The sequence below is a fragment of the Podospora bellae-mahoneyi genome, chromosome 6, assembly GCF_035222275.1.
Source record: "Podospora bellae-mahoneyi strain CBS 112042 chromosome 6, whole genome shotgun sequence".
Lineage (NCBI taxonomy): Eukaryota > Fungi > Ascomycota > Sordariomycetes > Sordariales > Podosporaceae > Podospora > Podospora bellae-mahoneyi.
In genome coordinates, this window is record NC_085885.1 from 1,868,812 (window position 1) to 1,889,333 (window position 20,522).

At 51.7% G+C, this 20,522-nt stretch overlaps 6 protein-coding genes across 6 annotated transcripts; 3 read left to right on the forward strand and 3 right to left on the reverse strand.

The window, feature by feature from the left end:
- Positions 1–4,944: 4,944 nt before the first annotated feature.
- ASB6 (Ankyrin repeat and SOCS box protein 6) lies at positions 4,945–6,904 on the forward strand (the record flags this gene model as incomplete). The annotated part of the gene is made up of 2 exons (XM_062872985.1): positions 4,945–5,377; positions 5,544–6,904. 2 exons carry the CDS (start codon positions 4,945–4,947, stop codon positions 6,902–6,904), a joined length of 1,794 nt encoding a protein of 597 aa, XP_062729492.1.
- A 780-nt stretch (positions 6,905–7,684) lies between these two features.
- On the reverse strand, positions 7,685–9,136 carry QC761_602010 (uncharacterized protein; the record flags this gene model as incomplete). Its single annotated transcript, XM_062880660.1, has 2 exons — positions 7,685–8,379; positions 8,444–9,136. 2 exons carry the CDS (start codon positions 9,134–9,136, stop codon positions 8,005–8,007), a joined length of 1,068 nt encoding a protein of 355 aa, XP_062729493.1. The 3' UTR covers positions 7,685–8,004.
- A 301-nt stretch (positions 9,137–9,437) lies between these two features.
- QC761_0092810 (uncharacterized protein) lies at positions 9,438–9,755 on the reverse strand (the record flags this gene model as incomplete). Its single annotated transcript, XM_062872986.1, has 2 exons — positions 9,438–9,555; positions 9,625–9,755. The coding sequence occupies 2 exons, from the start codon at positions 9,753–9,755 to the stop codon at positions 9,438–9,440; spliced, it is 249 nt and encodes an 82-aa protein (XP_062729494.1).
- Positions 9,756–11,252: 1,497 nt separating this feature from the next.
- Positions 11,253–12,468, reverse strand: QC761_602005 (uncharacterized protein; the record flags this gene model as incomplete). The annotated part of the gene is made up of 3 exons (XM_062880659.1): positions 12,044–12,468; positions 11,620–11,974; positions 11,253–11,558 (listed from the first exon to the last, which is right to left on the reverse strand). The coding sequence occupies exons 1-3, from the start codon at positions 12,118–12,120 to the stop codon at positions 11,253–11,255; spliced, it is 738 nt and encodes a 245-aa protein (XP_062729495.1). The 5' UTR covers positions 12,121–12,468.
- Positions 12,469–12,626: 158 nt separating this feature from the next.
- On the forward strand, positions 12,627–15,886 carry QC761_602000 (uncharacterized protein). Its single transcript, XM_062880658.1, has 6 exons — positions 12,627–12,936; positions 12,996–13,162; positions 13,260–13,832; positions 13,949–14,267; positions 14,494–15,713; positions 15,807–15,886. Exons 1-5 carry the CDS (start codon positions 12,744–12,746, stop codon positions 14,862–14,864), a joined length of 1,623 nt encoding a protein of 540 aa, XP_062729496.1. The 5' UTR covers positions 12,627–12,743; the 3' UTR covers positions 14,865–15,713; positions 15,807–15,886.
- Positions 15,887–20,100: 4,214 nt separating this feature from the next.
- Positions 20,101–20,518, forward strand: QC761_601993 (uncharacterized protein; the record flags this gene model as incomplete). The annotated part of the gene is made up of 2 exons (XM_062880657.1): positions 20,101–20,293; positions 20,370–20,518. The coding sequence occupies 2 exons, from the start codon at positions 20,101–20,103 to the stop codon at positions 20,516–20,518; spliced, it is 342 nt and encodes a 113-aa protein (XP_062729497.1).
- Positions 20,519–20,522: the final 4 nt, after the last annotated feature.

Consider the following 20,522-nt stretch of genomic DNA (forward strand, 5'->3'; position numbering starts at 1 on the left):
ATACAGACACAGCAAACATCACAGTACACTCAGCGGCCACTCGACACAGCAAACAGCACTCTAATTCAGACGACTATCACATCCACCACCCTCGCATCCCTGCCGTCTCGTCAGCCATAGCTAAAAGTTCTCAGGCGTCAAACTCGTTCATCGCCTTCAGATTCAATCCCTTTCTCTCAAATCCCGTGGGCAGTGGGCACTGACCACCCACTGCCTTGCTCCCAGGTCCGCTTGAACTTCCAGCCTGGGCTACTTGGCTTTTCCTTCCTTTTCCATCCCATCACAATATTCATCACTTTGTCCACACCTGCGTTGCGTCCCATCGTCCCATAAATCCAATCCCACAAATCCTTACACAACCCGCAAGTTCTAATGAGCAAATCTTTGTCATCCAACCACCCACGAACCATGAAAGTCAATGATGCAAAGCCCTCGACAACCCAACCGCCACAGTGCCAAGGTACAAGTCGAGTCACTGGAGTAGCTGAGGCCAAGCCAATGACGAAGCCGGCCAGCCGTGAAAAGTCGTCAACATGGCACTTGAGCCACCGAGCCTCCGAGGTTGACCAAACCCATCCACCCCTCTTGCTTGTGTACACGATTGAAAGCCAATGATGAAGCCGAGCCATAAGACACGTCGTCGGCATCGCTACTCGCCACTGAGGTTGATCAGACCGACCGGGAGGTGGGAAATGACCTGTGGTAGTGGTAGCTAATGGCTACATGGGGTCCTTTGTTGTTGGCTGAACAAAATATCATCGCTAGGCCAAATTGGCCTTCAGAAAAGGAATCTCAACAAAAAGGAGCACCCACCTCAAACAAAGAATCTGGCCAATGATGAAGACCTGGCCGGTGTCAACACGCAGATCATGTCAAGACAAGCCGTGCCTCCGAGGCTATCGATCGAACTCGCGGCAAGAAACCTGTGAGAGTGGTAGCCAACGGCTACGTGGGGGTCCCTAAGCATCCGCTAAGAAATATCATCACCGCTCAACAACGCTCAGAAAACAACAGACTTTTCAGCACAAGGAACGCCCACCTGAAGAGAAACCGGCCAATGATGAGGAGCCGGTTAGCGTCGAGATATGCCGTGCCCCTGAGGCTATCGATTGAACCCGGGGAGAGGACTTGTGAGAGTGGTAGTCAATGGCTCTGTGAGGTCCTTTATTCCGCTTCTTCTAAAGCAAAAGTAACGATATCATCGCTAGGCCACCGGCCTTCAGAAACACACTCTCGTCAAAAAAAGGAGCAACCACCTCAAGCAAGGAACCTGGCCGATGATGAAGAGTTGGCTGGCGTCGAAACAGGTCATCGAGATCACGGTGGAACAAGTCGAGCGAGCCTCTGAGGCAGTTGACCAAACTGAGAGGACAAGAAGCTCATAAGAGCGGTAGCCAATTGCTATGTAATACGATCCTTTGATGTCTCAGTGACCGATGATGAGTTGACTGGCAGGGGGGGTCGTCACGAGGCCTGCGAACCTGTTGATTGCCGTCTGATGAGGCTGTCAAGTCTGCCGCGATGTCAAGTGACAGGTCGATGGAGGTGGATGAGTGTTTGAGGAGGCGAGCTGTCGAGAATCCAAGGAAGAAGACTGAAAGCTGACTGTGGACAGACATCATGAGAGAGGGGGAAGGATGACAAAGTCAAGAAGCGGTGGTGCAGGGTGAAGAGAAGAGAAGACGAAGGGAGAATCCTGGGAAGATTGGGAGAGTTTTATGGTGCGCTCCATTGCTCGGCACTGACTTCCCCTTTTCTGATGGTTCTCAACATGTGAGGCAGGTTGTTACTGAATCAGGTCATCAGCTTGCTGGTCCTGTGGAGCAATCGTGATGGCATCGTTCCATGAGGCTATTCAAGAAAGTTGTGGGAAGAGCTTGGGAGGTCAAGGTGCAGGAAAGGGAGGGTTCGTTCCGGTGCTGGCACTTGTATTTATTGACATATGGCCGGCCATGTTGGAACCCGTAAGCGGAATGGCTTCATGGGGACATTGCCACCAACTGTAAGGGTTGCGACAGGAGCCGGAGGACAGCATTGTCAGAAAATGTTTACACAAGAAGGGGTGGCATCATTCTGTCAAAGTTGGTAGCGGTATTTCAGGGAAGGATAGCACATATGCACTCGAGTTGAGACTTGGGCAGGAAGACACCAGGTACAGCAAGTATTGGGACATGGCTTCATGATTTGGAACCCGTCGGCCATCGACAGGACAGTTGCCTTGTGACATGAGGGTGAGCCCACGTTTATGAACGAAGGAAATGACGGGCCAAGTCTCATTTCTTGGGTAGAAACTTGACGAGTGATATGCTCTTGCGTATTAATTCAAAGTACAACTCAGACCCAAAGCTCTGCTTTGCTATCGTGCCTCAGCGTCGAGGGGATTCCAAGGCCAAGGAAGGAGGATAAATTGTTCAAGGTGGCAGCAGCAGCAACAGCAACAACGGGTTCTTAAAAAGTTTGCTAGGGTAGGTAAACCCCGGAGATTTTCTTCATTTTCATTTTTGTTTTTGATAAAGCCACCGGTGCGGCATGAGGATTGCTTCCAAACTCAGCATCACCTTCATCACGTGTTGGACATTCCTCCTATGTAAGGGCGTTACTCGTCGGTCTGTTGATCGTGGGAAAGACCACATAGAGGAAGGGTAACAGCGCGATTCTCAAAGAGGTGCGGCTGTTTGAGGTGCACAGAGAAAGTACCGATGGTTGAAAGAAGTATCCGGGCGTATGGAGATAGGGACAATCCTTCTTTGAACTTTAAAGGCAGGCACACGTGTATGCTTTAATAGCATGGAGGTCACAAATATTATATCCCCCATTGAGTTACAATTATTTTTTCATGAACACAACTGTGTCCATGGTGTTTGCATTGATGGGCGTGATAAAAGTATGCAAGGGTTCTGTTGCCAGGGGTAATTAAGGGGTAAGTAAACAAAACCCTTTAAAACTCCACAGCGGGTACAACGGACACCTTGTCCACCACCTAAGTACATCAAGCATAGTATAATGAGTATACTGATGAAGGGTGCGATTCCACAGCTGGGTATACTCCCAGGTACCTTCCACTGCCGCAAAGCACTGTACAGCACATCACAGTACAACTATTTAATTGTTTATGCAAATGCAATAAAACTATTCTATAGACCATAATCCTCATCGTCCCGTTCTCAGATATGCTTTGTACAATCAGGTTTTTATTTGTAACAACCTATATTAGGAAACCACACGAATGAGTACAATCCAGCCAGTAACTGTTCCTTGTCTCAGCTACCTATTCACTAGCTCTTTGGACTGGCTTATCTACTGCGAGATAATTTAATTATGTGTTGTACAGCCTGGCATCACTCATTCGATCACATTTTATCTGGTAATAGTTGAAATACGCATATATACGGTCTGACGAGTGTAAAACTTGGGTATCTCGTAAAACTGTAGCCTCTGCATCAACAACGCATGTTGCGAAAACAGATAATACTTCTGACCACCGATTTCTTATGCAGATATACAAAGTATAAAGCGTTATCATTAAATCTAGATACCTGGTATTCAGATACATCAGTTCATAAGGCTGAGCTGGCAGACTTGGGGCGAGATTGCCTCAATTCAACCCGCAGGGTGGGGGGTTCTCATTCTTCATCAACAATACAGGGCTTGACAACAATCCGCACGACAACCTGACACAGAGACTCATCTGGTATAGAATCTCATTTCAACTGCCTCATGGGACAAAGTCAACGTGGCGGTAGCCCAGCCATGGTGCTTGGCTCATTGTGCGCATCCCTAGTGGCATGTGGATGTCGTGTAGACATTTGGTGAATCATTCACCTACCCCCGTTTTTAGCATTCTCCTGACTTTGTCTGTGCAGATAGATCTCTTCGGTAGGGGATGGCCCGACATACCAAAAGGCACCGTGGCGCATGGCACCCGTCTGTACATATCGCAAATGCTCTGTGGCTCGCTTCATCCTCTCTTCCCTGGACCAAACCCGCTGGGTTCTCCACCTCTTCGGATGCTCTCTTGGCGGTGGCCTTGCCCTCTCATTTGCGCAGTACTTCCCGCACCCATCTGGACCCTTGCCCTGTTTGCTCCTGCAAGTTTGGTTCACCGCCGGCATATTAATCGGAGGGGGAGGCTGCTCTACCTGTTCGGCCGACATCCTCCCTCACACACGTCTTAACATGGCCTGTGAGAAAAGGCTCTCTCGGCGATTACTCTAATCAGCCCGATTGCTACACACTTAACAGGTGATGCTACCGGTGCAGGTGCATTTGACAATGCCATTTCTCTCATCCACACAACGTCCTAACGTTCACGGTGGTGCTGTTGGAAGGGGGTTACGAGATTCCAATTACAAGAAGCGCCGTGGTCGCCGAAGCATTGATTAGGTTCTGGGCAAAAGCCTCTAAAATACCTAGGTAGATATCTCTTGAAATACCGAATTTTGGTAGAGGCGCAAGGTTTGTCGGGTTGCGTAAAGGTAACACCTTCTATCGCGATGCGACGGTTTGCTGGAGGCCCCAAAAAACCAATGTTCTTTGTAACCTATTTTTCTCTTGTATCTAACTATTGTTGGTGGCTCAAATATTCTCAGCGCGAGTTGCTCGGACGACATGTTAATTGTTGACTGCACGCCTCTAGCTGCAACTGCGTCTTGGGGTTGGGTTGGGAGGGGGCGGCTAGGAGCCAGTAGAGCCAGTTACTGGTAGCCTTCTCAGCAGGAGGCCGCTTGAGCCCCCTTGGCAGCAGAAGAGGCGTTCGGTGAGCTGCAAGTTTATCATCAACCTGACGCTTTGCTATAGACCCTCCTTTCAGGTCCTTATCTCCTCAAGTGGCTGACGATGTTGTCGCTCTGAGAGCATTATTGTTCTAGGTAGCCTGCGAGAAATAGCAACAATATACTCAGACGTGCGCATTACCCATCACACACCCTACACACGTCCTCGAACATGGCTGACCCGCTGAGTCTTGTGGCCAGCGCTATCGCCATTATCCAGGGTGGTGAAAAGCTGCGAAAGCTTGTTCGCAAGGCTCAGGAACTCAATACAGCACCCGCAGAAGTCGAGCTTCTTCTTCGAGAGATCTCTGAAGCCAGGACATCCTTCACCTCTCTCCAATCTACCGTCATTGCGGCTGCCCAAGGTGCCAGACCCATCAATTTTGAGGCATTACGGAGCCTGCTTCATCAATATGCTTCTCTCCTTGACTCTATGGAGCTGCTGGTGGACAAGTATCTTCTCAAATCGCCCAAGCAAGATGCTGAGTGGGGAGATGAAAGGGCAGGAATGGAGAGGTCTGTTGTGAGGCTGGGATGGGTTCGGAAAAAGACAAAGGTGCATGAGATGCAAGACAAGCTTCGGAATGTCCGCTTTCTGATCGTTGGTGAGCTGGCAGTTATGTCTTCGTAAGTAACCATGGCATGGGCCTCTTAGTAAACTGGCAATGGACTGACGTGTACGCAGATTCTCCCAGGCTGAGCTGTGTAAAACAGTCCAGACTCATCTATCTCGACAGGAGAAGCTTCTTACACAGATACTACATACCGTAGAGAGCGAAAACTACGCGTCAGGGGCTCTAGGGGTAGTTACCACCGCATCCAAGCCAAACGAGTTACCACTGGCTAAGACGGAGGAAACCCAGACAATAACAGAGGAAATGACAAAGGTGAATCATCAGAATCTTCCTCCTGGGCCTATCCCATCGACTTTCATGTGCGGCCCATGCAAGTGTGCCTGCCACAGCACATGGACACTGCTGTTCACGACATGGAAGAATCTCGGTGGCACAGTAGCCATGCGATCTCGTGGATTCCCTTTCCAACGCAAGGACTGCGACGTCTCGTCTTGCAAACGCAGATCACAGCCCATGATTAGCGGCGCATTTCACCTCCCTCACTGGATCGCCTCCCCCGCGATCATACTCACCTTCATCAACGGACCCTCCATATCCGTCTCGCTGACAGTTGCACGCATTGTCCCCCCTGACTCGGACATCTTCCGCTACATCCAGACGGGCAACTGCTCTGGTCTGCAAACCCTGCTCCTCAAAGGCCAAGCTTCTCCCGCAGACATGATCGAGTCTCTGTACGGGACCCTCGACGCCCTCCTTTTCGCCCTCAACTGCAACCAATACGAGATTTGCCAGCTTCTCCTCTCCTGCGGCGCCGACCCCCACGCTGAAAACAGCACCAAGCTGACCGACTCGGCCGCCAACATGGCCTGGAATCTTTCCATCGAGAGTCCATCCCCAGCCAACAACGCACGGAAACACCTCATCGAGTCTACATTCCCGGCCCCGTTGGACCTCGACCGGCGCCAGTTCTCACTCCTGCACAAGACCGTCCTCGGCCTTGCCTACACCAACCTCCCAGCACTGCTCGCTACCTGCTCATCCGACGCCCTCAACGCCCGCGACTGTCACGGCCGTACCGCTGTCCTCATGGCCGCCTGGCGCGGCGATCTGAAAGCCGTGACTGAAATCCTTGCAGCTGGCGCCGATCCCGACTTGCACGATGGTGGTGGCCGCTCCCCGCTGCATTACGCAGCTATGACGGCATCAGATGTTTGTACTCGGGCCCTGGTGCGGGGTGGTGCGGATGTCAACAAGGTCGACAACTATGATGAGACGCCGCTGCATTGTGCGTGTAGCTGCGCCCGCTTGGCCAATGTAGAGTACCTCCTATCTGTGGGGGCGTGGCTGGACATGGCAAACGAGCGGGGTGTGACGCCTCTTATGGCGGCAGTCATGGCGGGAGATGTGGGGGTTGTTGAGGCGTTGATAGCATACGGGGCGAACGTGGAGGTCAAGGATAAGGGTGGTGAGACGGCGGTTGGGCTGGCGGTGTGGGGAGACCAGACGGATATTGTGGGGGTGTTGGTGGATAAGCACAAAAGGGAGAGCGAGGCTTGATGTTTACAATGATAGTGGGAGAACGGTGCTACACACCGCTGCGAGATATGCGGGAGTTCAGACAATGAAGAGGTTGCTGTTGAGCTTTGGAGAGCAACCTCCAGGGGAAAGTGGTGTTAGACTAGGAAGTAGGGTCGACGGGCAGGGGATGACTGCGCTGGAGAGGTTGATGGAAAGGGGGGACTTGACGAGGGAATTGGTCGAGTGTTTTGAAGCGTTGTTGGTCAAGTCTACAAGAATCAGTCCATCGAAGGATGTGGAGGAATTTTACAGCAAGCCTGGGGAGGAAATAGAGGGGTTAAGCTCAAGTGACTCGGATGATGAGGTCTTTGTGACGGCTAAAGAAAAGGTAGAGTAGCTGGTTTTGGTTTTATACAAGAAACAAACCCATCTCCTTTGCTACGAACTTTTTACAATGAACTCTCTGCGCCAGAACTTTGATCAGCTTCGGCGCCGCTGACGTCGAAACAAGGCTTATGCCCAGTGAGAGCCGAGCGTGAATTTGATTTAGCATCGGTTATAGGTTGCAAAACGAATAGAAGTTATCACATACGACCACAGATAGCAGAAAACTCGGGATCCCGTCCGCTCTCCCTTAGATAAGCTGCTAATCGCCAGATCAGTACTCAGGTGGGTGACCACTGGGGAATCCCTGGTGTTGTATGTTTTTGGCTCTCTTCTCAAGACTTGGCACCAGCCCCCTTTTTGTCCGTGAGCTGTCACCACCCTTCTCCTGTTGAGAAAAACAAAAGCACAAAGAAGTAAGTTGAGGATAGCAGCCTGTTTGAAAGGAGTGACTTCTATTCGACTTGAAACGAGAAGACTAGAAGTACAGGAACAAAATGCAAGCTATATACACATATACATAAGAGGCAGACTCTCTGCTCTAAACAAATGACCAGTTACTTGGGTATCAATGAGTGTGGCATTGGCCACCTGTGCCAACAAGACAAGGAGAAATGTTTCTCGACCATCAGGAAATGACATTGGAAAAATGAATGTTTTGCCTTGGTGGCCTGCCATCCAGTCACCTGTTGTTCATGTCGGTTTCGTGTCGTCAGCTCTTTCCACCCCGGAGCTACATATCCACACAGCCTTGCTTAAGCCTCAAAGTCCTCCAAGAACTCAGCCAGCACATCGGGATCCCTCAAATCACCATCAAGCTCGACCGCCCTCTGGATGAGCGCCTGCAGCTTCATCTCCGACGCCTTCACGCTGCGAGCGAGGAGGCGTCTGGCGTTCGCAGCTCCAGTGTCAGTGCCGTTGTTTCCATTGCCAACCTCCACATTGTTGTCAGCATTGTTGTTACCAGCTGCGCCAGCCATCTGCACCGGCACAACACCCCCGAACGGTCCAGCTCTGGCGCTGTTCTGGCACCTCACAAGGCAGACATTCTCCTGACCAGCGACAGTCCCCGTGCACTGCTGATTAGGGGGGATGCTAGCCGTCAGGGGGAAAGCGGTAGTTTGTCCTTGCTGTAATCCTCTTTGTCAGTCATGATTTCTCGTGATATAGTCTGAAATCGCTGGAGAGATTTACCCGATTGCGAGAGTTGCGCCCTGGGACATTTTGTGTGACTTGGATGTTGGACCATTGTTGGCCTGTGGCATCGGCATTGATCATGCACTGGTAGGGACCACCGCCATCGGCGTTGACCTGGTGAAGCATCATCGAGACCTCACCTCCTGGGGTGACCTGGGGAAGCTGGTCTCCTGTCTCAGCGAGAATAGCCCTCGTGCCGGCTTCAAGCTGGTTATCGCCGGCACCGATCGTCTCACCAAAGGTTTGAGCAGACGAGCCACGGAAGCGGGTGGAGTCCTGCTGGAAGGGACGGCGGCGGGTGCCGTCACGGGGAGTGGTGGTGTCGATGCCGAGGGCCATGCCGGAGCCGCCTGCGTTGCCGGTTGCTTGGACGATGGCGCCATGGGCGGTGACGAGGGGGAGGACCGGGAGGAGGAGGGTGAGAAGGGTGGTGAGAGAGGGAGACATGATGAGGATGTGAGGTTGGTGTTTTTTGAAGAAGTGAATAAAGTGATAGAGGTTGTAAAGGGGACCCTGCCGGCGGGAGGTTGGAAAAGATAGATGTGAATAGAAGAAGGTGCTGAGTTGGTCTCCTGGACGCTTGAGGGTGAAGGTGAGGATGAAGATGTAGAACTGGCTGATGAGAGAGGGATGGTGATGGCTTCTTATAGACAATTCTCTCAGCCCTCTCGTCCATATCGTTGTGATCATGAGTCCACTACATCAAGGTCAACTGCTGCCCTTGTGAGCCGACACCCGAGTTTGCCAGCACATTCTCTCTGTCTGTTGTCATCCGATGTTGTCGAAACTTACCCCTCAAGTGACGAGAAATCGCTCAGGCACGCAGCAACAACCGCTTCGGGCAAGTTGCGTCGACTCCAAAACACTTGCCCAGGAACTTCATCGTGAGGCAGTGCTGAGCGCCAGAGTTTCGAGGGGTCTTGTCGACGGCCTCCTTCCCCTCCGCAGCAGATACCAAGCAGTCAGTACCAGTGCATTTCTCGCCGTGCTGTCATCCAGGAAGACCGGTGAAGCTTGAAGAACTGCTGACTTTAGCAGCCAGCCAGCTAGAAGTTGTGAGTACGCTGAACTTTATTTCCTGGGTGATCCACAATAGCCATGAAGCTGATCTGGGAATCACGATAGTGTTAGCAGGAGAGATCACCTAGCCTGTTTACCAATACATGCATTCAACTTACAGATCTACAAACAGAGTCTTCCTGTCGTGGTCCCTGATGGCAGACCCGAGATCCGTCTTGGCTCCGGATGCCACACTACTCGCTTTGACTGTTCGGTTGGACAAATAAGCTTTGACAGGTTGGCAAACCATCCATCACCGTCGCCGAGATATCCCGTAAGCCAGTAAGAACTCGTGATGGCTGCCCAGAGTTGTAGTTGCAAGACGAAACATCTGTGCACCAGAAACAGTAACCCGGTTAGACATCTTGGCGATAAAACCCCCGAGAGCTGTCACCCTGATGGCAGGTTTCATCGTGTTCGGCCAATAGGGCTGCAAGACTTATTGCACCCCAGCAAAGTCTTGAAAGCGATGCAAAAAAGCAGTTTAAGGACTCGGTGAGTTATCCTTGTGGCTTGCTGTGCTCTAAAAGGGCCTTTTTGCGCGACAGAATCTCATTCTTTGAAGGCTATCCTCATCATCAGTTCATTTTTGGGACATAGAAGTAAGACAAAAAAGCGCTGTTGAGGTTATCAGTCGCAGGCGGAGCCTCGATACTTGGCTGCTCAAAATCAGTTTCACGAACTCTTCTCTTTCCCCACAAGGGGATTTTTTTTTTGGGAGTGGCTGTGCACGCATGATTATTCTTTTGTTCGTTTGCTTCTAGTTTCGAGCAAAAAAACAAGGGTGAGAAATCCGAGGATCTGCTGAAACGTTTGTTCGATCTCGCAGCCTTGCTGTCGATCAAACGGGGCGAACCCTTTCACAGGGGCTCAAGAAACCACCACCTGCCAATCGCATCAGCACCGCTATCGAGAAAATAAACCTGAAGAAACATTTCAATATCACATAAAACTTAGATATTGGTATGCTGCTGGAAGCGCTAACACGCATGGATGGTTATTCGAAGGTTTCTCAGCATGTGAGCACCAGGCCATGCCGGAGATCCAGAGCGGAAACACCATCCATGACGTGGCAGCCATAGAAAATATTTGAGCAGCGATGAAATAACAGAGGGCTTCCCTTGAGCTTCTCAAAACAAGATATTGTCTGGTAGTTTCACCGTCCACTCAGAAGGGGGCCCGATGATCTCTGCCCCTGAGGGTGTCGAAATATTGACCGGGACGGGGCAAAGTATCGTATCGCGAAGTTGGCCGTTCTGCTGCCCGTGAAGACATGAAAGTGGTGTTAGGTTGTACTACCAAGGCCTGTTGTCAGTACGATGCGCGCCAATCAGAGCATTTGCACACTGACCTCTCTTTCGACCTAGGGCAAGTTGTAACTCTCCTGCGTTTGCCATGGATGTGGATCTCGTGCTCATCGACGCCAAGGGCGCATTGACAACATGTCTTGGGCCACCTGGTACATTGCTCTGAGAGGGAAGTGTTGCATGATGAGCTCGACCTGAGCCTGGAGCATATCTATTGGTTCTCTGTTCAGCTCTTGGGACAGACATGTATGTTGGTGATGCAGTGGTGTTGAAGACTTGTGGCTGAATGAGGTTTTCTGGTGGTCCTGTACCATAACGTCAGTTCGATGCGCCTGTTGATATGAGAATAGTAGGACCCAATCACTTACTTTGGTGAGTGTAGCTTTCTGGGACAGGCATGCTTCTTTGAACAGTCTGAGCTTGTTGGTCAGGGGCAACTGTCACATATCTGGGCCTATTGATCCGGTCGGCCCCTGAAAATGCAGCGCGCGGCAGTCTTGTATCTCTGACTCCATGTCCTGCTTGTGGAAGATCTCTTGGGCGAAGACGGCCTGAGGAGACTTGCTCTCGTTGTGATGTCCCTTCCTCGGCACGCATCTGATAGAGCTGCTCCTGAAGTTCTCGACACTTCTTTTTGAGTTTGTCGTAGACACTCCGAAAATGTAGCAGTTCCTTATTTCTTTTTTCCAGATCTCTGTTGAGATCTTCACACTGGCGCGAAATAGTTTCCTCCTCCCTTTGTATTGCTAGATGGGAAGTGAGCAAGGGGGAAAGGACCCGGGGATCTTGTGGCTATCTGCAACATACCATCATATTTAGCTTTCCAGCCAGCACAGGTTCTCGACAATTCCGCCTTTTCTCGACCGTCCTTTGATCTTTTGCAGTGAGCATGTAGCTGTCAAAAAGATAGGTATATGAGGGAGCAACTGACATTTGTACTTCTAATTGCTGTGACCAGAACGCCATCGCACTTGAAGCAGCTTCCATGATCATTGTTGGGCTGAGCCCATACATCAACTGGACCGCATCTTGAACCGATGATTCCCAGTCCTGATGATTGCAGATTTCTTCTTCCTCAAGATGTTTTCTGCACACCGGGCAGCTCCATGGTGGCTCATTTCCGAAGCCATGGGTGATAGCGCATTGGTTACAGAGGATGTGCCTGCTCCCAAAGTTAGCCGTCTCCCTGACTGACATTCGCCAGATACCGAAAATAAAAATTGAGACTTACATACAAGAGGTGACAACCATGCCATTCACCAACTCGGCATCGCAGCCCTGGACCTTGCACTTCAGATAAACAGGCATTTTGACTGCGGCGCAGATGCTGAGACCGTCGTTCAAAGCGAATTGCAGATAACAGCAATCATTTTGACGAAGAGATTGCTAATCTGATGCTCTGATCTATCGGTGAAGATTCTGAAGGGCAATGGGAATGGAAGGTGGGTGGCTTGATGGCCATCCTCGTTCCTTCCAAACTCAATGGTGCAGGTGGATATGGTGCCTGGAGCCAGGTGATGGCTGGAAACTCAGCGATCGTTCCGTGAATTCACCGTGAGAGAAATGAATTGTCTTTGTCTCTTTATCTGGACTCTAATCACTGGTATCTTATTCTGCTACTTCTTCTCTCTCTCATGATCATCGAGTGAGGTTGATCTCAACAACTGGGTTAGGGTTCTTTCCCAGCCACGGCAAGCCACGCCAAGTATCCCTGAAGCACGGACCGACCCGTTAATTCTCCACCGAACTCCCTCAAGTGCCAGGATCTTGGTTGGCGCCTCGACTCCACCTCCCCGCCTTGTGGCTGTGCCTCTCACTCAGGCACCCTCACCCACTCCCTGAAGCTTACTGAAGCAGAGCCTCTCGAGTTAACGGCCGACGACAGTAAACAAACATCTCGCTGTGCGACGCCGTCAGCGCGATTCACAAACATGACCGAAATCGTAATGAGCCAGACACCACCGATTCTGCATGGCCCTTCAGAAAAGGAACGGAAATATGATCGTCAGCTTCGCCTATGGGCTGCCAGTGGCCAAGCTGCCCTCGAGTCAGCTAATATCTTGCTGGTGAACTCTGGCCCTGGCACAGTGGGTGTTGAGACTTTGAAGAACCTGGTATTGCCAGGTACGTTTACTCGCTCTTATATCTCATGCTATGAGTTTGAAGCTAACATATATATCCAGGAATTGGTCGCTTTGCCATTTATGATGAAGCTAGGGTCGAGGAAGCAGACTTGGGCGTCAACTTCTTTCTGGATGAGGACAGCCTGGGAAAGCCGAGGTCAGAGAGTCTCACAGGACATCTGTTGGAGCTGAACCCAGAGGTCCAGGGTGACTGGTATCCGAATGAGGTAGGTGGACTCATCCGTGACTCTCAGTCAGTTATCACGCTGTAAGTGTGGGCTCTCATCACACAACTATACTCACATACGGTGGTGGTGAATATAGAATGTCAAGACTTTAGACTCCCTCCTCACGAGTTCCCCCGTCTTCACAACCATCATATATACACACCCCATCACACCAGAGAACCTCTCGCTTCTGGAATCACATGGGCAACAACACCAAACCCCGCTGGTGGCGATACACTCCGCTGGCTTCTACTCTTACTTCCGCATCAACCTCCCAGGAGCTTTCCCCATCGTCGATACACATCCAGACGAGACAGCCACGACAGACCTTCGCCTCCTCGCCCCATGGCCTGAGTTGGCTGTGTTCGCGGAGGAGCTAGCGAAGAACATTGATGATCTGTCTGACTTCGAGCATGGTCACCTGCCTTATGTCGTGATATTGCTCCACTATCTTGAGAGATGGAAAGCGGAGCATGATGGCAGCTACCCCTCAACCTACAAGGAGAAGACCGAGTTTCGTCGGATAGTCCAGGGCGCAGCGAGGACCCAGAATGCCGAGGGTGGCGAAGAGAACTTTGATGAAGCGGCTGCTGCCGTGCTCAAGACCCTTGTGGTGCCATCACTACCGTCGGGGTTGAAGGAGATCTTCGAATACGAGCGCACAAACCCAGTAAGTCACAAGCTTGGTTGGAGAGATGGGCCACCCCTCTTTCGTGACGGTGTCGTCGTTGACAGCTACCCCTCTTTGATGAACGTGGCAGGCAGATGCTGACGAGACTGCCCCAGGCGGAGCAAAAGTCCGGGTTCTGGGTGATCGCCGACGCGGTCAAGGCCTTCTACGAGAAGCACAAGTGCTTACCCCTCCCGGGGAAAGTGCCTGACATGAAGGCCCAGTCCAATGTGTACATTCAGCTCCAGAATATCTACAAGGCAAAGGCACGCAAGGATGCTGCTGAGATCTTGGAAACCGTCCAAGCTACGGCCGGTGGCCAGACCATCGATCCCGCAGAAGTGGACCTCTTCTGCAAGAACGCAGCCTTTGTCAAGCTCATCAACGCAACGACGGGGAAGATCAGCAGGGCAGATCGCTTGAAGGAGGTAGCAGGTGAGTTCCCACAATTTTCCCTATTCCCGTTTGTGGTTGTCGTCGAGGACGACATACCCCTCCCCATATTGGCCACTCCAGACGTCCATTGGGCGCGCGGAGGGGCAAGGTCATGAGACGAGGAGGGGTGTGACAGGAACGAGGAAATTCGGACGAAGAAAGAAACGAGAGAGAAAAGAAAGGCTGGCTAACAATAGAGTGCCATTTTCGCCACTCACTTTTACAGCTCAAGAGTTTCGCAACGACGAGCAAGCCGAAATGACCCTCCAGCCACTCTCGCTTCTCCCCATTTATCTCGCCATGCAGGCAACAGCCCACCAAGTTGAGACAGAAGACGGCCGCGGCTGGCCTAGACAAGAGGAGGTGTTGGCAAGGGTAGCCAAGATGGTGCCCGGGGCAGACGAGAACGAGAGGGTTTGCCAGGCGGTGGGGGAGGTGGCTCGCGCCGAGGGGGGCGAGCTGCACAATGTTGCTGCGCTGACGGGGGGGATGGTGGCGCAGGAGATGATCAAGATCATTACTAAGCAGTATATCCCTATTGATAATACTTGCTTATTTGACGGCATTAGCAGCCGATGCCAGATCCTTCGCCTATAGGGTATCGGGGAAGGAGGGCGGGATGTATTATGGGGAGCAGGGGATCAGCAACAGGTGATCGTGGAGGTGGATCAACAGCAGGAGATTGAAGGGGTAGTGGTGGTAATGGATGGTGATGATGATGGGGTGATGGTGAAAGAGGCAAGAGGGAAGAAGAGAAGGGGGGGTGAGCTGGGGCTTGTGGATATGGGTAGGGAAAGGGAAGCGCCGGCGTTGCGGCTGGGGACAAAACTGGAGGAGAAGGAGCCTGAAAGGGGTGCTAGCCGGCCTGGGCTTGCTGGGCTCGCCAGTAGGGAACTCAAGGGAGAGGCCTGCTTCTTGTGTGAGGAGGATGAGGAGGAGAAGACATGATCGGATCTGGGCTTCCCTTTCCTGCTTGGTGAGGTGCTGGATACGGGGAGTGAAGGGCAGGCTGAGAATAGAAATCAAGGGAAACGAGGGGAAGGAAGGGTGTATCTGCCGTCATCATAGAGTACTCTATAGAATGGGGAGAACAGAACTAAAAACGTCAGGGACCCTCATATGGTGGCCAGGACAAGAAATTATTGTGGTATCTTGATAAGGGAGTGGTTGGCTGATAGATGGATGATAAGCAGCAGCAGTTTCAACGATCGTGTTTGGCCATGAGCTGTTTGCATCATCGCATGTCTGATCTGTAAGTGCCCGTCAGCCAGTCAGTCGGGTTCGTCACCCAGTTAGAATCTCACATTTGTTTTCGTCTTTGGATCAGGCTGATATCACACAAAACGACAATGACGACGCGGTTGGTGTGTTGCGTGTGTGTTTCATTGGAGGTTTCTCTTCGGCATTGAAGGGTAGCTGTTCCGATGGAATATCCCGCTTGGCTAGGTAGGTGTGTTTGTTGGGCTTTTTATGCAAAATTCAGGCACGGATAGCTGCTTATGCAGGGTGGTTTTCCAACCCTTTTGCACATCACGCTAGATACCAAGACCCCGTAGCTACGCTTTTCTTCCATTCGTTCTATTCCGTTTTGGTACTTGGTGTTTGGGGTCATGTTGGGGAAAATGAAGAGAGAGAGAGAGAGAGAGAGGGAGGGAGGGAGAGAAAAAGTTGGGGTATGACGATACCCAAATGCGTGATAGTTTTGGGGGAGAGACAAGTCGAGTGATATGTTGGGTCTGCTCCATCTAAAAAATGATGGTTTTTTTTCTTGTTTGTGAAAGCTACTCTGCCTTGTTGCTGTCAATGTCATCGTCAGTGTCTCGTTTGTGTCTTTGCATATACATATATGCATGTATCTGTAGGTAGGCAGAGATGCAAGGCAACAAGCAAGTAACCAGCAGCAGCACAGTCACCGTTTTGTCTCTTTTCAGCTGGCTACCCTTCCCCAAAATGAACAAAAATTGTGGGTTTGGGAGACTGGATTCACTGCTTTGGTAATAGTCTGACAGACTTTTCTGGCAGGCGTAGTATCCTGGGCCGCCTTTTTTGGGACTGTCATCGTCGAATCTGGCGTGGTGTCTGGCATCTTGTTGAGTACTACTCCAGCCAATGGGACCAGTCCGTTTTCAGGCATCTTCTTCAGCCTTCCCGTTTTTCGATGCAGACCTGGTAAACCAGGTTAGGTCACCCGGTTTTGCAGATACCTTCTGCTTCCCTTGATTCCCTCTGTAAACAGTACGGGTACAACACAACCCGCTCGGCTGCTGTCGTTTGGGCTCACGGGATGAGGAAAACGAGCAATTCAGAACAGAGAAAAAAACCTGGAAGTAGTACTAATGCAGACTGCAATTGGTAGCTTGCCATGGCATGGCATGGCACATGTATGGTATATGCAAAATGCAGCTACTGTCTGCAGCAAGCCAAAGACCGTTGCGACCAAGATTTCAGCCATTTCTCACCCACCTATTTCTTTTCGGACCGCAGAGCCTGGGTGGCACTCTTTCGTTTCTGCTTCTGGTTGGAGAGTGGGCCACTGAAAGGCCGCTCCTGTGTATGTAAGCATGCGCCGGCCCTGCGTGTCGGCCTCGTTTGTCGATGTTGTCTGTATGTATGTCCGCACGTGCATGCTCAGCGTCTAGCCCAACCTGATGTAGCGAGAGAGTGGTTGTAAACGAAAATTTTCGGCCGGACCTGAGCATGTAGGACCTGAGGCGATGCCTCTGGCGCTGCCCCGTCTGAACCAGATGTCGAGGCAAGTTGGTGAGGAATATGGTGTCCTTTGGTCTTGCTGTGTTCACCTCAGACTACCAGAGAATATGGAAGCCGAAGCCGCTTTTCCGGTCCTCATGATGGTCCGGCGGGTGGGAAGTGAGGTTGTGAGACATGCTTCTGGCACGATGTCGACGTTTTGGTCCTGAAATCTCCGAGTAGGAGGTGAGGGAATTGATGCAAGCCACAGAAACCAGGTGACTTCGACCTCATGTTGTGCGGCCTGAAAATGAGAGTGAGAATCTGGGGATGGTGGTGGGCGGTATCGAAGCCACAATTCTGGGGTGACCTTGCTGAGCCCGCCTTGCCAACCCTGTCGTCTGGCGGACCGGTGTAGCGGTTATTCCGAGGGCCATCCGGAAGTCTGGCGTGAGGAGGCCGATGGGAAAGGTGTAACTCACTACATTAGCTGCATATCAAGAGCTGGCCCTGTCATGAAGTTGCTCTTGGCGCCCATGTCAAGTTTGACAGATGGAGCACGAACTAGCATACCTGTTAGAGGTGTGGCAGCATGCATCAGCCTCGCTTGTAAGATGCGAGATGTCAGTTGTCAGAGGCTGCGGGATATAGGAAGAAAAAGCAGGAATATTCCAGCAAGAAGTGTAAAACTCAAACAGAAGCGGGAGTAAAATGATGTAGGGGTCTACAGTGGAGATAAGTAGACATAGGATTGACCACTGACAGGTCTTGATGGTGTAAATACACGCGTACGTTGATATGACTCCATCAGTCCAGGGGTGCATTATGTTTTGATCGGCCAAACAACTTGTTCGACACCGTGTCATGCAAAAAACTGGGCACATGGAAATGCGTAGGGGCAGTGATGTTTAGGTGATACAGGCACGGCATCGGACAACTAGGACAAGGCCAGGACGGGAAAGATAGAAGCTGGTCCTGGAATTTCCAAACTTGTTCTTCCGGCCGGCGACAGGAGCAAATGCGATAGGTTCGTGCTGTGTCCCGGCCGCCTTGTTGGATAACCTCGGTACGTTTTGTGGTTTTGAAACCGGTGTAGCTTGTAGCTGGTTCCCCGCGAATTCATGTCCGTAGCACATCGCATGCGCAGAGACAACCTGAGTGGAAGTGTCCGGCTCCGCGGCGATACCAACCCGCCCACCCGTCGTGGTGTCAGGTGCCATGCCGAGCATGCCCGCCCCATGCCATGACTGACCGCAACTTAGGATTTGATGCCGACCACAGCCGCGGCATGTGTTGCTACGAGCCTCATCGATATCGCCGCGACAGCTCATGGGGATGGTTGATCAATGCGGTGACTACACCTCGGCGCCTCAGTTGTGGTTGACCCCTCCATCAGCTCGAAGAAGAGGGTGGGCAGGAAAATAGAACGAAGGCATGGACACGGGATCCGAGAAAGGAAATCCAGACACCCATCGGTCACCGACGGCTAGAGATGGGATTGGGATAGTGAATGGCATGGCCAAATTAATTCAGAACAGCCGAGTTAATATCGACGACTCTGCGCTGTCCACTGAGACGGCCATGAGTGATAATTGCTGCATTCCTGCTCCTTCTCCTCCTTCCTTCTCTGATGGTCTGACCAACACTGGATGAGATCAGTCGGCTCCTGCAATCTTGATCGGGGAAGGGTGAAGGTGTAAGGTGTCTGTGCAGTGCTATCTCCGGCGTTAAGAGCAGGGTAAAAGTCGACTAGACTCGTCGAGACTGGCGGTTAATATGGCGTGAACCCAACGGCGGTGATGTTTGGTCGTGCTGATTTGCCTCTCACACGAGTGGATGTCTGTGGGGAAGAGCCGGTGTGTTAAGCCACATCTGGGTTGGCGTGCGCCACCGCTCGAGCTTAAGTCAGAGGGTTAAGCACCCTTGTAGACAGGTCCGATGAGACATCCACCAACCTTCATTGATGATGCTGCACACCTAGCTGTGTTTGGCATGTGTCACCGACGAAGGATAATTAGCAGTTGACAGGTCCCCTAAGCTAGAGAGATCGAGCCTCTCGTCGTCGATGTCGAGGTTGTGGCACCAAATCTATACGAGTGCAACCGCAGAGAATGACCACGTTGGGCCAATATGTTTGATGCCAGGAATAGAGTCATCGGCTGAGGAGATCGACGACTGGACCTGACTGAATGGGCAAGACACAGGCGCACATGGCCCTCGATCAGGAAAGACGAAAAGAGGGAAGAGACAGCAACGACAAGCAGCCGATAACGACGCTAGGCTTGCTTTGCCGACATTCCAGGCGGAGCTGCACCTCTGATTGGCTGACGAGAATGTGGGGAAATAACGTTGGCTGCCGAGCTTCGGCGCCTTGGCGGCTGTTTGAACTGCACTCTTGCGAAGCTCACAGAGATCTCGCTCTGCAGTAATCATCAGAGAAAAGAGGGTGTGGTGGTGAGGCAGGGATCTTGCGAACGGTAAGTCACCGTCAACTACTGCAACACACAAACGGAGACGCGCACGTGGAATTCACCGTCCCAAAGCGCCACAGGGTTTCACTGGGAGATCGCCTTGAGTTCAGGAGAAACAGGCCGACCACCCGGAAATCGGACAGCTCACCTCGCACTCGCCTTTGCCTTCACTGATGAGCAAGACATTATTCTCTCGCTCGCTCATGCACGACATCTCGGTTGCTTCTCACCAGCACAGCACAAGATCAAGACAGCAGCATATCACTGCATATCGGATAGGCCGTTAATTTTGTCTGGTCTTGCTTACAAGCTAAGCCTACAGCTGAAGCTTCGTCATGCTATTCTAGAAGACCGTCTTTTGATTCCGCATGAAGAGCACGGATGTCGATGCCCAGTTCCTAACCTAACCCGCAACAAGGAAAATGTCAAGTCTCAGGTGGTGGTGATGCCCTGAGCTCGAGCTAGTGGTTACACTAACAATCCTCCCGCTTTGACATACCACGCTGTGTTATGGTGTAGTACAAGGGTCGTCGCTTGCTTTTCCGACCCCCTCGTCGATTCCGGCTGCTCGGCCGCGGCACAGCCGGTAATTAGAGACAGGGCAGGCTGCCCAATACGACAGCAACTGTTCAAGGACCTCATCAAGCTCAGCTTATCACTAGGGTCGACCAGAAATGTTGAGATGGGATATCTGGATCCCCCAAGAGATATCAACACAAGAACCATTGATGAGGTCCTCGTCACAGGCGAAATCGCGGGAGCAAGCGGCTGCAGAGGGCAAGGCGGCTGCGGCGAACTGGCCAAGGGGTCCACAAGAAAGACGGCAACGGCGACGGGAACAAAGAGAAGCGCTAATTGTGGTACCTTGTATGTATGCTGGAGGTACAATGTTCCAGCAGGATAACCGCCTTGACATGCTGTACCAGGGTACTTACACAACCAGCCCCATATCCACGCTCACAGTCGAGAGGACCGGCGGGGCAAGTCATAGACGCATGCTCCGTTCGCCAGCCATCAACGCTCTCAGCCCGTACGACTGGTCAGTCGATAGGACCATGGCCGGTACCGCGCGGTGATGGAGCTGGGCGATGACGAG

What these genes read in the sequence shown, in the direction of transcription:
- QC761_602000 (XM_062880658.1), top strand. Translation starts at nt 12,744, where the DNA reads ATGACCGAAATCGTAATGAGCCAGACACCACCGATTCTGCATGGCCCT. An exon ending in GTGACTGGTATCCGAATGAG is followed by an intron (nt 13,163 to 13,259) that starts GTAGGTGGACTC and finishes TGGTGAATATAG; the next exon opens with AATGTCAAGACTTTAGACTC. An exon ending in AATACGAGCGCACAAACCCA is followed by an intron (nt 13,833 to 13,948) that starts GTAAGTCACAAG and finishes AGACTGCCCCAG; the next exon opens with GCGGAGCAAAAGTCCGGGTT.